We start from the raw sequence: 13182 nt of genomic DNA, 5'->3' as shown, positions 1-13182 counted from the left end.
GAGACACAGAGATCGGTGTGTCTCTGCTGAGCGACTCACCTTGCTGCTCCACAGCCTCAGAGGTGGCTGGCCCAGGACATAGTCACACACAGGACCCTGCGTTACAGTACTCCTGGTTGGGGTGCTTCTTTCTGTAATGTCTCTTCAGGGGTCCTGCTATGTTACAGGAGTAGTGACAGTGACCGCAGCGGTAGGGCTGTGGAAAACACATTTCAATTGGCATCAATAATGAAGACAAGAAAGGGTCATTTTTTTCCTGAGGGAACATTGTGCTGCTCCCTTAAGCTGTCCAAATGTATTTCATGGTAGTGGAGGTTGAACCTGTTAGAGGCTGGTGTTGATGCGTTGATGCTAGTGACTGTATTATAAAAGCTTTATATAGAGAGACGGCCCTCTTCTGATTACCTTGAAAGAGGCGTGCTGCTCCATGTGTCGTACCAGTAGAGGTTTCTGTGCAGCGCTGTAATCACACTCTGTACATTGGAATTGTTTACCTACAGTATGGAGGGACAGAGACAGGATGGCAATACTCAGTGCTGCAATCACACTCTGTACATACCTAACCCTACAGTATGGAGGGACAGAGACAGGATGTACATGCCTAACCCTACAGTATGGAGGGACAGAGACAGGATGTACATACCTAACCCTACAGTATGGAGGGACAGAGACAGGATGTACATACCTAACCCTACAGTATGGAGGGACAGAGACAGGATGTACATACCTAACCCTACAGTATGGAGGGACAGAGACAGGATGTACATACCTAACCCTACAGTATGGAGGGACAGAGACAGGATGTACATACCTAACCCTACAGTATGGAGGGACAGAGACAGGATGTACATACCTAACCCTACAGTATGGAGGGACAGAGACAGGATGTACATACCTAACCCTACAGTATGGAGGGACAGAGACAGGATGTACATACCTAACCCTACAGTATGGAGGGACAGAGACAGGATGTACATACCTAACCCTACAGTATGGAGGGACAGAGACAGGATGTACATACCTAACCCTACAGTATGGAGGGACAGAGACAGGATGTACATACCTAACCCTACAGTATGGAGGGACAGAGACAGGATGTACATACCTAACCCTACAGTATGGAGGGACAGAGACAGGATGTACATACCTAACCCTACAGTATGGAGGGACAGAGACAGGATGTACATACCTAACCCTACAGTATGGAGGGACAGAGACAGGATGTACATACCTAACCCTACAGTATGGAGGGACAGAGACAGGATGTACATACCTAACCCTACAGTATGGAGGGACAGAGACAGGATGTACATACCTAACCCTACAGTATGGAGGGACAGAGACAGGATGTACATACCTAACCCTACAGTATGGAGGGACAGAGACTGGATGTACATACCTAACCCTACAGTATGGAGGGACAGAGACAGGATGTACATACCTAACCCTACAGTATGGAGGGACAGAGACTGGATGTACATACCTAACCCTACAGTATGGAGGGACAGAGACAGGATGTACATACCTAACCCTACAGTATGGAGGGACAGAGACAGGATGTACATGCCTAACCCTACAGTATGGAGGGACAGAGACAGGATGTACATGCCTAACCCTACAGTATGGAGGGACAGAGACAGGATGTACATACCTAACCCTACAGTATGGAGGGACAGAGACAGGATGTACATACCTAACCCTACAGTATGGAGGGACAGAGACAGGATGACAATACTCATCAGCGCTGTAATCACACTCTGTTCATTGGAACTGTTTACCTACAGTATGGAGGGACAGTTAACTGCCCACACTAGATCCCAAATGGTTCCCTATTCCATGTATAGTGCACTACTATTGACCAGAGCGCTATATAGTGCACTACTTTTGACCAGGAACTCTGACCAGAGCCATATATAGAGCCCTATATAGTGCACTACTATTGACCAGAGCCCTATATAGTGCACTACTTTTGACCAGGAACTCTGACCAGAGCCCTATATAGAGCCCTATATAGTGCACTACTATTGACCAGAGCCCTATATAGAGCCCTATATAGTGCACTACTATTGACCAAAGCCCTATATAGAGCCCTATATAGTGCACTACTATTGACCAGAGCCCTATATAGTACACTACTTTTGACCAGGAACTCTGACCAGGTCTAAAGTAGTGCACTATATAGGGAATAGCGTACCATTTGGGACTCATTCCTAGATCTCAAAGCGTTGGTGGGTTTTCTCTCACCGTCCTCTGTGTGCATCAGCTTGTGGCTCTTCAGAGTGACCTTGGACTTGAACTTCTTGCCACACATGTCACACAGGTGTGTCTTCTCCGTGGTGTGTCTGCTCATGTGGGCCTTCAGGTTGCTCTTACTGCGGCTGGCGTAGTCACACAGGGAACACTTGAAGGGCTTCACTCCTAACAGGGAAGAGATACAGTGGCTTTTACATTTTGGTCATTTAGCAGACACTCTAATCCAGAGGGATTTACAGTCAGTAGTTATTTAGCAGACACTCTAATCCAGAGGGATTTACAGTCAGTAGTTATTTAGCAGACACTCTAATCCAGAGGGATTTACAGTCAGTAGTTATTTAGCAGAGACTCTAATCCAGAGGGATTTACAGTCAGTAGTTATTTAGCAGAGACTCTAATCCAGAGGGATTTACAGTCAGTAGTTATTTAGCAGACACTCTAATCCAGAGGGATTTACAGTCAGTAGTTATTTAGCAGAGACTCTAATCCAGAGGGATTTACAGTCAGTCGTTATTTAGCAGAGACTCTAATCCAGAGGGATTTACAGTCAGTCGTTAATTAGCAGACACTCTAATCCAGAGGGATTTACAGTCAGTAGTTATTTAGCAGACACTCTAATCCAGAGGGATTTACAGTCAGTAGTTATTTAGCAGAGACTCTAATCCAGAGGGATTTACAGTCAGTAGTTATTTAGCAGAGACTCTAATCCAGCGGGATTTACAGTCAGTAGTTATTTAGCAGAGACTCTAATCCAGAGGGATTTACAGTCAGTAGTTATTTAGCAGAGACTCTAATCCAGAGTGATTTACAGTCAGTAGTTATTTAGCAGAGACTCTAATCCAGAGTGATTTACAGTCAGTAGTTATTTAGCAGAGACTCTAATCCAGAGGGATTTACAGTCAGTCGTTAATTAGCAGACACTCTAATCCAGAGTGATTTACAGTCAGTAGTTATTTAGCAGAGACTAATTCAGAGGGATTTACAGTCAGTAGTTATTTAGCAGACACTCTAATCCAGAGGGATTTACAGTCAGTAGTTATTTAGCAGAGACTCTAATCCAGAGGGATTTACAGTCAGTAGTTATTTAGCAGAGACTCTAATCCAGAGGGATTTACAGTCAGTAGTTATTTAGCAGAGACTCTAATCCAGAGGGATTTACAGTCAGTAGTTATTTAGCAGAGACTCTAATCCAGAGTGATTTACAGTCAGTAGTTATTTAGCAGAGACTCTAATCCAGAGTGATTTACAGTCAGTAGTTATTTAGCAGACACTCTAATCCAGAGGGATTTACAGTCAGTAGTTATTTAGCAGAGACTCTAATCCAGAGTGATTAACAGTCAGTAGTTATTTAGCAGAGACTCTAATCCAGAGGGATTTACAGTCAGTAGTTATTTAGCAGAGACTCTAATCCAGAGTGATTTACAGTCAGTGCATTCAACTAAGGTAGGTAAGACAAGTACACATCACATTCGTTGCAAGCAAAACTTTCCTCTAAAAAGTTAAGTGTGGTAGTTGCTATTGCCTTTTAAAATGTGTAGAAAACCACTTCGGGCCACCTCAGAGTCCAACAGTAGAACTCATTATAGGGAATAGGATGGCATTTGGTTCGCAGCCTAATGAGTTTGACTGTCCTACCTTGGTGAGCCCAGATGTGCTGCTGCAGATCAGCTCCGTTCCTCATGAAGTAGCTGTCACAGTAAGGACACTTAGACGCTCTCTTCCCGATCAAGCCCTTCATCTGCACCCGCACCCCAAGCGCCTCGGAGATGGTGTCCATCGGCGTATCTGCAGATAAGAGATGGTTTTACCTACATAGCCAGCGTCCTGTCCAGGGGCTGTACATGTACATTAAAGCTGCCTCAAGATTCAGAACCAGGATAGGCTCCTCCCCTATGGGCCGTTCTGGCTCTGACGAGGCTTACTTACCTTCCTGCCTGGCTCCAATCAGGAAATGGGTATGATATTTTGGATTTAAACATCATTAACACTCTGCTGTTGGAATAGAACACCAAAGAGTGGGCTTTGTTCCCTGTCTCTTACCTGGATGAAAGCTCTTGATATGATGCTTAAGTTTATCTTCAGTGAACGTTTCCTCACACACAGGGCAAGCAAAGCTTTTCTTCTCCTTTAATATTGGATTAAATTGGTGATGTTAAGAGTCCACAATCGCCAACAAACAGACATTTCAATGTAATAATGATCATAATTGTGACCCCTATGGGCCCTGGTCAAAAGTAGGGTTCCATTTGGGCCCCAGCCCCAGACTCACATTGTCAAAGTGTGTTTTGAGGTGTGCCTGCAGCTTGTACTTGTCAGGTGTGCAGTACTGACAGTGTTCCATGGGGCACTGCAGCAGGATGTTACTGTGTCTCTGGATCAGGTGTCGCTTCAGACAGTTCTTGGTGATGGACGAATAGCTGCACTGGGTACAGTAATGTAGATGCTCTTTTGTGTGAGTACGCACATGCATGTTGTAGTGCACTTGGTACCAGAAGAGCTTTCCTAGACGGGGAACAACAGAAAACATGTGGCTTCAAAAGAAACAGCTGGTTTACAGATGAATTACCAACACATAGAAAATGATGAAGTAGCTGAAATTACAAACCCTTGTAAAAATGCAACTTATACTGCTAGAAAATGGTTTTCTATGTCAATATATTTGTGTGATATATTCTTACCACAGTATTCACATTCCAGGTCCCCGTATACTTTTCGGATTCTGTCAAAGACAACCATGTTCAGCTGCCTTTTCTGCAACTTATCTAGAATCTGTTGGAAAGCGCTCCTCTCCTCCGTTGTGCCATCTTCTCCTTGTGGGCCAGCTGAAGCGTTTGTTTGACCTATGACCTCCCCCTGAATCAGAACCAAAGACCGGAGAGTCTCCTCAACATGACCTTGTGATGTTGATGAAGAACCTTTGTCTTCTTCTGGATGCTGCTGGTGGCCCACCACTGACTCCTCCTTGCCTGAAGGCCTTTCTACCAAAGTGTCTTGTTCAGCCACAATGACCTCATTCTCCCCGTGAGGCTTGTCTTTCTCCATCAGTGTCTTATCAGTTCTCTCTTCACTGATTACTTCCTGGGTCGTGCCTTTTCTTGCTGTCTGGGTTTGTTCAGGACTGATTGGCTCAGTTCTGTCTTGTAGAGTCTCAGCCTCTTGTGCAGGTTGATTTAACACGCATGTCTCCTCAGGCCCTGGATCAGGGACTACCTGTTCCTCTCCCTCTCCCAGTCCTTCCTCCTGTTCCTCTCCCCCCCCCTGCTCCTCTGAGGGGTCACCAGCGAGGGCCTCCTCCTCCTCCTGTTCCTCTGAAGGGTCACCAGCGAGGGCCTCCTCCTGTTCCTCTGAAGGGTCACCAGCGAGGGCCTCCTCCTTTTCCTCCGAGGGGTCACCAGCGAGGGCCTCCTCCTCCTCCTTTTCCTCTGAGGGGTCACCAGCGAGGGCCTCCTCCTCCTCCTTTTCCTCTGAAGGGTCACCAGCGAGGGCCTCCTCCTCCTCCTTTTCCTCTGAAGGGTCACCAGCGAGGGCCTCCTCCTTTTCCTCTGAAGGGTCACCAGCGAGGGCCTCCTCCTGTTCCTCTGAAGGGTCACCAGCGAGGGCCTCCTCCTGTTCCTCTGAGGGGTCACCAGCGAGGGCCTCCTCCTGTTCCTCTGAGGGGTCACCAGCGAGGGCCTCCTCCTGTTCCTCTGAGGGGTCACCAGTGAAGGCCTCCTCCTCCTCCTGCTGGGCGTTGAGTAGAGATAGCTCCTCAGCCATCCTGATCTCATCCTGTCTCAGCATCTCTCTCTTGATGTCGTCCCCCGGCTCCAGCAGACAGAAGCTGCTGTTGATGGACTCTGAGAACCCAACCGCCTCCTCTGACTCTGGGTGAGCCTCCTTCAGGTGTGCCTTCAGCCGCACGGAGCTGACAAACTTCTGCTGGCAGGTGGCACACACGTAGAGGAAGGGATGCTTACGGACGTGAGCCTGGAGAGCCTGAAACTTGGTGCAGCCGTGGTCACACAGCTCGCAGCCGAACGGCCTCTCGCTACCGTGAACCATCATGTGGCGGTCACGGTCCAGCTCGTTCTTGAACTTGCGGTCGCAGATCTGGCAATCGTAGAGGAGCTGCCTCTTGCCTTCCCTGGTCTGTAGACTATACTCATGGTACGAGTCCTTCACCTTCATAATAACACATGTTATTAATAACCACATCAATAAGATCTCATAATAAAGACAGTATAAAGGCATATGGTAGATTTTAAAAGAGAGAGGTCCTTCACCTTCTTGTCCTCTAGGTCGTGGCTCTCCCTCATGTGTTTCAGCAGGTTCTTCACATCGGAGTACTTCTTTTTGCAGAAGAGACAGTGCTGCTTGATCTTGTGGTGAACTCTCTCCACGTGCACCTTGAGGTGGCCCTTGCTGAGGCACTGGAAGGAGCAGTGTTCACAGCTGAACTTCTCTCCCGTGTGCTTGCGCAAGTGAACGCTGAGGTTGGCTTTGATGGCACTGGCGTAGTCACAGTGTGGACACTTGAAGGGTTTCTCGTTGGTGTGGGTTCGCAGATGGGCCTGCAACGAGTGGCGGAACTTGAAGACCTTGTTGCAGTATTCGCAGGTGAAGATCTTCAACTGGGTCTGTCCTATTCTGTATGAACGAGGGATGTTGCAATACACACATACAGTAGAACCAAATATGTGTTGCTCTTTTTCCAAAGTAACTTTGCCAAAATTCTATTTGCGCTATAGCAAAAACATGATGTTTGTATCTACAGTAACAATGCTGAAATCTGTTGTTGACACATCCATTAAAGTGTTACATATAGACTATGACATTTCCCAATGCTTGATAATACTGTAGACTACATTGATTCAGTTCACTCAATACATCATTATGTTTATTAACGCCACATAAACAGTCTGAGTACTTGATCTTCAACTGCTGTGTGGTGTACAACCCAAACGTCTGTACCTGTTGGACTTTAATGGCACTTCATAAGCAGCTTGTTGTATGGAATATTCCTGAAACCCTCTCTTGTGTCCTGCCTCCTGAGGGTCTGTGTCTGCTGGAGCAACCGGCTCTGCCGGGGTGGCCTCGATCGGCACTATCCTGGTCGCACCTAAATAACCATACACAGACAGATAAAGGTTCATACAGCCTAGGTACAAAGACAAGTCATCGGGAATACATAGACTATAAACTTTCCTGATTTTTCATACATAAAACTCTGAAAATGTACCAACAGCAACATTGTGAATCTATACTTTTCTGGATAAAATCTGAAGATCCTCTGGTTGATCCATGTGCATCCCCAATGGTACCCTATTCCCTACACCCTATTCCCTACGGCCTATTCCCTATGGGCCCTGGTCAAATGTATAACACCATGTAGGTAGTAGGGTGCCATTTGGGGCGCATCCATAATATAGTTGTAGCTTACCAGGAAGTGCCTCATGAGCGGTCAGAACCACACTGATGATAATGTAGTTGTAACTTACCAGGAAGTGCCTCATGAGCGGTCAGAACCACACTGATAATAATGTAGTTGTAACTTACCAGGAAGTGCCTCATGAGCGGTCAGAACCACACTGATGATAATGTAGTTGTAACTTACCAGGAAGTGCCTCATGAGCGGTCAGAACCACACTGATGATAATGTAGTTGTAACTTACCAGGAAGTGCCTCATGAGCGGTCAGAACCACACGGATGATAATGTAGTTGTAACTTACCAGGAAGTGCCTCATGAGTGGTCAGAACCACACTGATGATAATGTAGTTGTAACTTACCAGGAAGTGCCTCATGAGCGGTCAGAACCACACTGATGATGGGGTTCTTGGAGCCTCCTGCTGGTTCCTGGTCCTTCACAAGAGAAACCCTCTCAGAGCGGAGTGGCCGTATCCTCTTTGAGCTTCTCTCCCTGTCCTCCTCTTTGCCTTCTGCTGCGCCAGGTTGAGCCTCAAACTCTTTGTCTGTGGGGAGAGATCATGAAAACTAAGCATCAATCAATAAAACAGATAGACATTTAGATGATGAACATATAGACATTTAGATGGTATAGATATAGACGGTAGATATAGACATTTAGATGGTGAATATATTGATATAGACATTTAGATGGTATATAGACATTTAGATGGTGAATATATTGATATAGAGATTTAGATGGTATATAGACATTTAGATGGTGAATATATTGATATAGACATTTAGATGGTATATAGACATTTAGATGGTGAATATATTGATATAGAGATTTAGATGGTATAGATATAGACGGTAGATATAGATATTTAGATGGAGAATATATTGATATAGACATTTAGATGGTGAACATATTGATATAGACATTTAGATGGTGAACATATTGATATAGACATTTAGATGGTGAACATATTGATATAGACATTTAGATGGTATTGATATAGACATTTAGATGGTGAACATATAGATATAGCTCTTTCCATGACATTAATTGACCAGGTGAATCCAGGTGAAAGCTATGATCCCTTATTGATGTCACTTGCTAAATCCACTTCAATCAGAGACATGGATTTTGTATGTGTGCCATTCAGAGGGTGAATAGGCAAGACAAAAGATTTAAGTGCCTTTGAATGGGGTATGGTAGTTGGTGCCAGGAGCACCAGATTGTGTCAAGAACTGCAACGCTGCTGGGTTTTTAATGCTCAACAGTTTCCTGTGTGTATCAAGGATGGTCCACCACTCAAAGGGCATCTAGCCAACTTGACACAACTGTGGGAAGCATTGGAGTCAACATGGGGTAGCATCCCTGTGGAACGCTTGATGGGAAGGGTGTGTATGCAATCCATGCAATCTCCATAGATAGACATTGGCAGCCTTACTGATGAACTCAGTGACTTTCAACGTGGCACCGTCATAGGATGCCACCTTTCCAACAAGTCAGTTTGTATCATTTCTGCCCTGCTAGAGCTGGCCCGGTCAACTGTAAGAGCTTTTATTGGGAAGTGGAAACATCTAGGAGCAACAACGGCTCAGACGCAAAGTGGTAGGCCACACAAGCTCACAGAACGGGACCGCCAAGTGCTGAAGCGCGTGGCACGTTAAAAATCGCCTTTTCTATGTTGCAACACTCACTACAGAGTTCCAAACTGCCTCTGGAAGCAACGTCAGCACAAGAACTGTTCGCCGAGAGCTTCATGAAATGGGTTTCCATGGCCAAGCAGCCGCACATAAGCCTAAGATCCCCATGCACAATGCCAAGCCTCGGCTGGAGTGGTGTAAAGCTCGCCACCATTGGACTCAGGAGCAGTGGAATCACGCTTCACCATCTGGCAGTCTGATGGACAAATCTGGGTTTGGTGGATGCCAGGAGAACACTACCTTCCCCAATGCATAGTGCCAACTGTAAAATTTGGTGGAGGAGGAATAATGGTCTGGGGCTGTTTTTCATGGTTCGGGCTCAGCCCCTTAGTTCCAGAGAAGGGAAAGCTTAACGCTACAGCATACAATGACATTCTAGATGATTCTGTGCTTCCAACGTTGTGGCAACAGTTTGGTGAAGACTCTTTCCTGTTTCAGCATGACAATACCCACGTACACAGAGAGAGGTTCATACAGAAATGATTTGTCGATCGGTGTGGAAGAACTTGACTGGTCTGCAAAAAGCCCTGACCTCAACCCCATCGAACACCTTTGGGATGAATTGGATCGCAGACTGCGAGCCAGGCCTAATCGCCCAACCTCACTCTTGTCCCCACAGCAATGTTCCAACAACATCTAGTAGAAAGCCTTCCCAGAAGAGTGGAGGCTGTTACACCAGCAAAAGGGGGACCAACTCCATATTAATGCCCATGATTCTGGAATGAGATGTCTGATGAGCAGGTGTCCACATACCTTCGGCCATGTCGTGTATGGGCCCTGGTAAAAAGTAGTGAACTCTATAGGGAATAGGATGCCATTTGGGACGTATCCCTAGATGGACCATAAAGCACTATTCTATTCCGATCTATTCTAAACAGACATAAAACAGTTGACTTCACACATACCGTTGTCCTCCTGATCCTCATCCTCTCTGAGGTCTATCAAGCAGATGTGTTTCATGATCTGTCGCCTGTTGCCGAACACACGGTTGCACTTCTTGCAGTCCAGGGCATTGTTGTCCTCTGGTTCTTCCTCATCCACTGGCCCAGCTTCTGATTGGGCTTCTATTGTCTGTTGTTTCTGCTTTTTCTGGTTGGGGCTAGTAGTCTCTGTCATGGGCCCATCAGCTACAATCTTCTTGGTTGAGCCCTTAGGACGTCCTCGTTTTCTCTTAACAGGGCTATCTGTGGGGAGAAATATGATCACTGCCATCAATCACTCTATTACACACAGACAGACCTATAGGGCCAGTTTCCCAGACACAAATTAAGCCTAGTCCTGGATTAAAAAGAGCTGTCAAAATCGGATTACAATCTGCTACAAATGTTTGAAGGACTACCGAGGCACTCAGTAGCCAATTATTCAGATCGTTGAAAAACAAAGAAACACCATAATACGGTCGGTTGTTGCAATGCCCTATTATCCCTGGCTGCTTTGAAGAGGTGTCTCACCTCCACCTCCACCCTTAGTATCCCTGGCTGCTTTGAAGAGATGCTCACCTCCACCATTAGTATCCCTGGCTGCTTTGAAGAGGTGCTCACCTCCACCATTAGTATCCCTGGCTGCTTTGAAGAGATGCTCACCTCCACCATTAGTATCCCTGGCTGCTTTGAAGAGGTGTCTCACCTCCACCTCCACCCTTAGTATCCCTGGCTGCTTTGAAGAGGTGTCTCACCTCCACCCCCACCCTTAGTATCCCTGGCTGCTTTGAAGAGGTGTCTCACCTCCACCCCCACCCTTAGTATCCCTGGCTGCTTTGAAGAGGTGTCTCACCTCCACCCCCACCCTTAGTATCCCTGGCTGCTTTGAAGAGGTGTCTCACCTCCACCCCCACCCTTAGTATCCCTGGCTGCTTTGAAGAGGTGCTCACCTCCACCATTTGTATCCCTGGCTGCTTTGAAGAGGTGCTCAGCTCCACCATTAGTATCCCTGGCTGCTTTGAAGAGGTGCTCACCTCCACCATTAGTATCCCTGGCTGCTTTGAAGAGGTGCTCACCTCCGCCCTTAGTATCCCTGGCTGCTTTGAAGAGGTGCTCACCTCCACCATTAGTATCCCTGGCTGCTTTGAAGAGGTGCTCACCTCCGCCCTTAGTATCCCTGGTTGCTTTGAAATGGTGCTCACCTCGACTATTAGTATCCCTGGCTGCTTTGAAGAGGTGCTCACCTCCACCCTTAGTATCCCTGGTTGCTTTGAAATGGTGCTCAACTCAACTATTAGTATCCCTGGCTGCTTTGAAGAGGTGCTCACCTCAACTATTAGTATCCCTGGCTGCTTTGAAGAGGTGCTCACCTCGACTATTAGTATCCCTGTCTGCTTTGAAGAGGTGCTCACCTCCACCATTAGTATCCCTGGTTGCTTTGAGGAGGTGCTCACCTCCACCATTCTCCAGTGGAGCTGTCAATGGCATGAGGACCACAATGATGTCATCAGGGTTGAGCCCCTCTGTGTGGTGCTTCTCAGACACATGGGAGAGGAGCTGTGCTCGGTGTGGAGAGAACAGGTTGCACAGTTTACACATGAAGATGGAGGAAGTCCCACCTGTGAATTAACAGCCAGGCAGGCCAAGATTAATGTGTGTTTATGTACAAATTTGACTATGGAAAAGGTTGACGGCCTAATAATAAGATCATTACACATTGACAGTTTAATTGACAGTTGGTAGAGCATGGTGCTTGCAACGCCAGAATTGTGGGTTCGATTTCCACGGGGGACCAGTACGCAAGAAAAATATGAGAATGAAAACGTAAGTCGCTCTGGAGAAGAGTGTCTGCTAAATTACTTCAATGGAAATTAGATATTTTCAATAGGCTGGCAGTGGATTGGCCTTTACATTGTGCTTGTGTGTCTCCTCGTGTGTTTAGTGTTCGTTCTGCGTGGTTCATTCTTTGGTCAGGGACCGTATATTTTTCCTCTAGCTACCTACCTTTCAGTCAAAATACTGAATTCAACCCTAGCTAGGGCCTACATGATCAAGCCAGCCTAGCAACTACAAGCTGGGAATACAGAAATGGAATGAGGTCAGTGCAGTATAGTGTATTGGTTTGCTCTGTGCACACTCTGTAGCTCTCCAGACAGGTTTAGCTACCACTGCAACAGCAAAGATGGTTGAACTCCTGACTTCTCAGCAGTATGAATAAAGCTAGCTAAACCCTGGGAGAAACAGGAACAGTTTCGTGACAAATACTTTCTTTACAAACTAAATCCAATAACTTTAAGGCGAACATTTAGCTGCAATAAATGTACCGTCAATGTTGTGGCTGGTCACGGTAATTATGTGCCCCACTTTTAGCATAGAATAAACTTTACATGAGTAATTTGACTACATCTGTTGGCTAGCTTGCTACTTTTACCTAGCTAAGAAATGTTATTTCTCGAGATAGTACTGTACGAAAAGGTAAACAATCGAATCGAGTACTTACCTGCAGTTGACGTCGCCATGTTTGTAAAATAAAACGTAATACCCTAAGAGTTACATGTACATTTATTTATATCTACATTACTTATTGAATAAGTAATTGAAAATCGTATTTTTATTTGTTTTGAGGAAGGTTTCTGGCGAATCTGCGACAACAAATATGGCGGATAAAGTCTTCCTGTGGAGAGAAAAGCAGGCTGGTTTGGGATGTTCTCCCCCAGTGGTTGGGATGACCTTGAGGCATAGTCTACCCTTGATACATTTGTAAAAGGTTTCCACTCCATTCTTTTGAATGGGATCGTGTACAGTACTCTCCTTATTACAAAATCCTCGGACATATCATGATTGGTTACTCACGCCAAGATATGCTCAATGGTTATTAAATATGTGCCCATAACAGTAGAAAACGAATT

General features: G+C 45.9%; 1 protein-coding gene across 1 annotated transcript; it reads right to left on the bottom strand.

Moving 5' to 3' along the window:
* Window positions 1-82: 82 nt before the first annotated feature.
* On the bottom strand, window positions 83-12936 carry LOC135519871 (zinc finger protein ZFAT-like). The gene is made up of 13 exons (XM_064945073.1): window positions 12774-12936; window positions 11686-11892; window positions 10259-10537; window positions 8021-8203; window positions 7204-7351; window positions 6516-6879; window positions 4932-6414; window positions 4523-4755; window positions 4294-4378; window positions 3889-4038; window positions 2245-2418; window positions 406-494; window positions 83-196 (listed from the first exon to the last, which is right to left on the bottom strand). Exons 1-13 carry the CDS (start codon window positions 12790-12792, stop codon window positions 83-85), a joined length of 3528 nt encoding a protein of 1175 aa, XP_064801145.1. The 5' UTR covers window positions 12793-12936.
* Between the last annotated feature and the right edge of the window lie 246 nt (window positions 12937-13182).

The sequence above is a fragment of the Oncorhynchus masou genome, chromosome 29, assembly GCF_036934945.1.
Source record: "Oncorhynchus masou masou isolate Uvic2021 chromosome 29, UVic_Omas_1.1, whole genome shotgun sequence".
NCBI lineage: Eukaryota > Metazoa > Chordata > Actinopteri > Salmoniformes > Salmonidae > Oncorhynchus > Oncorhynchus masou.
The sequence above is the reverse complement of the archived record's forward strand: the minus strand, read 5'-3'. Positions and strand labels throughout refer to the sequence as shown.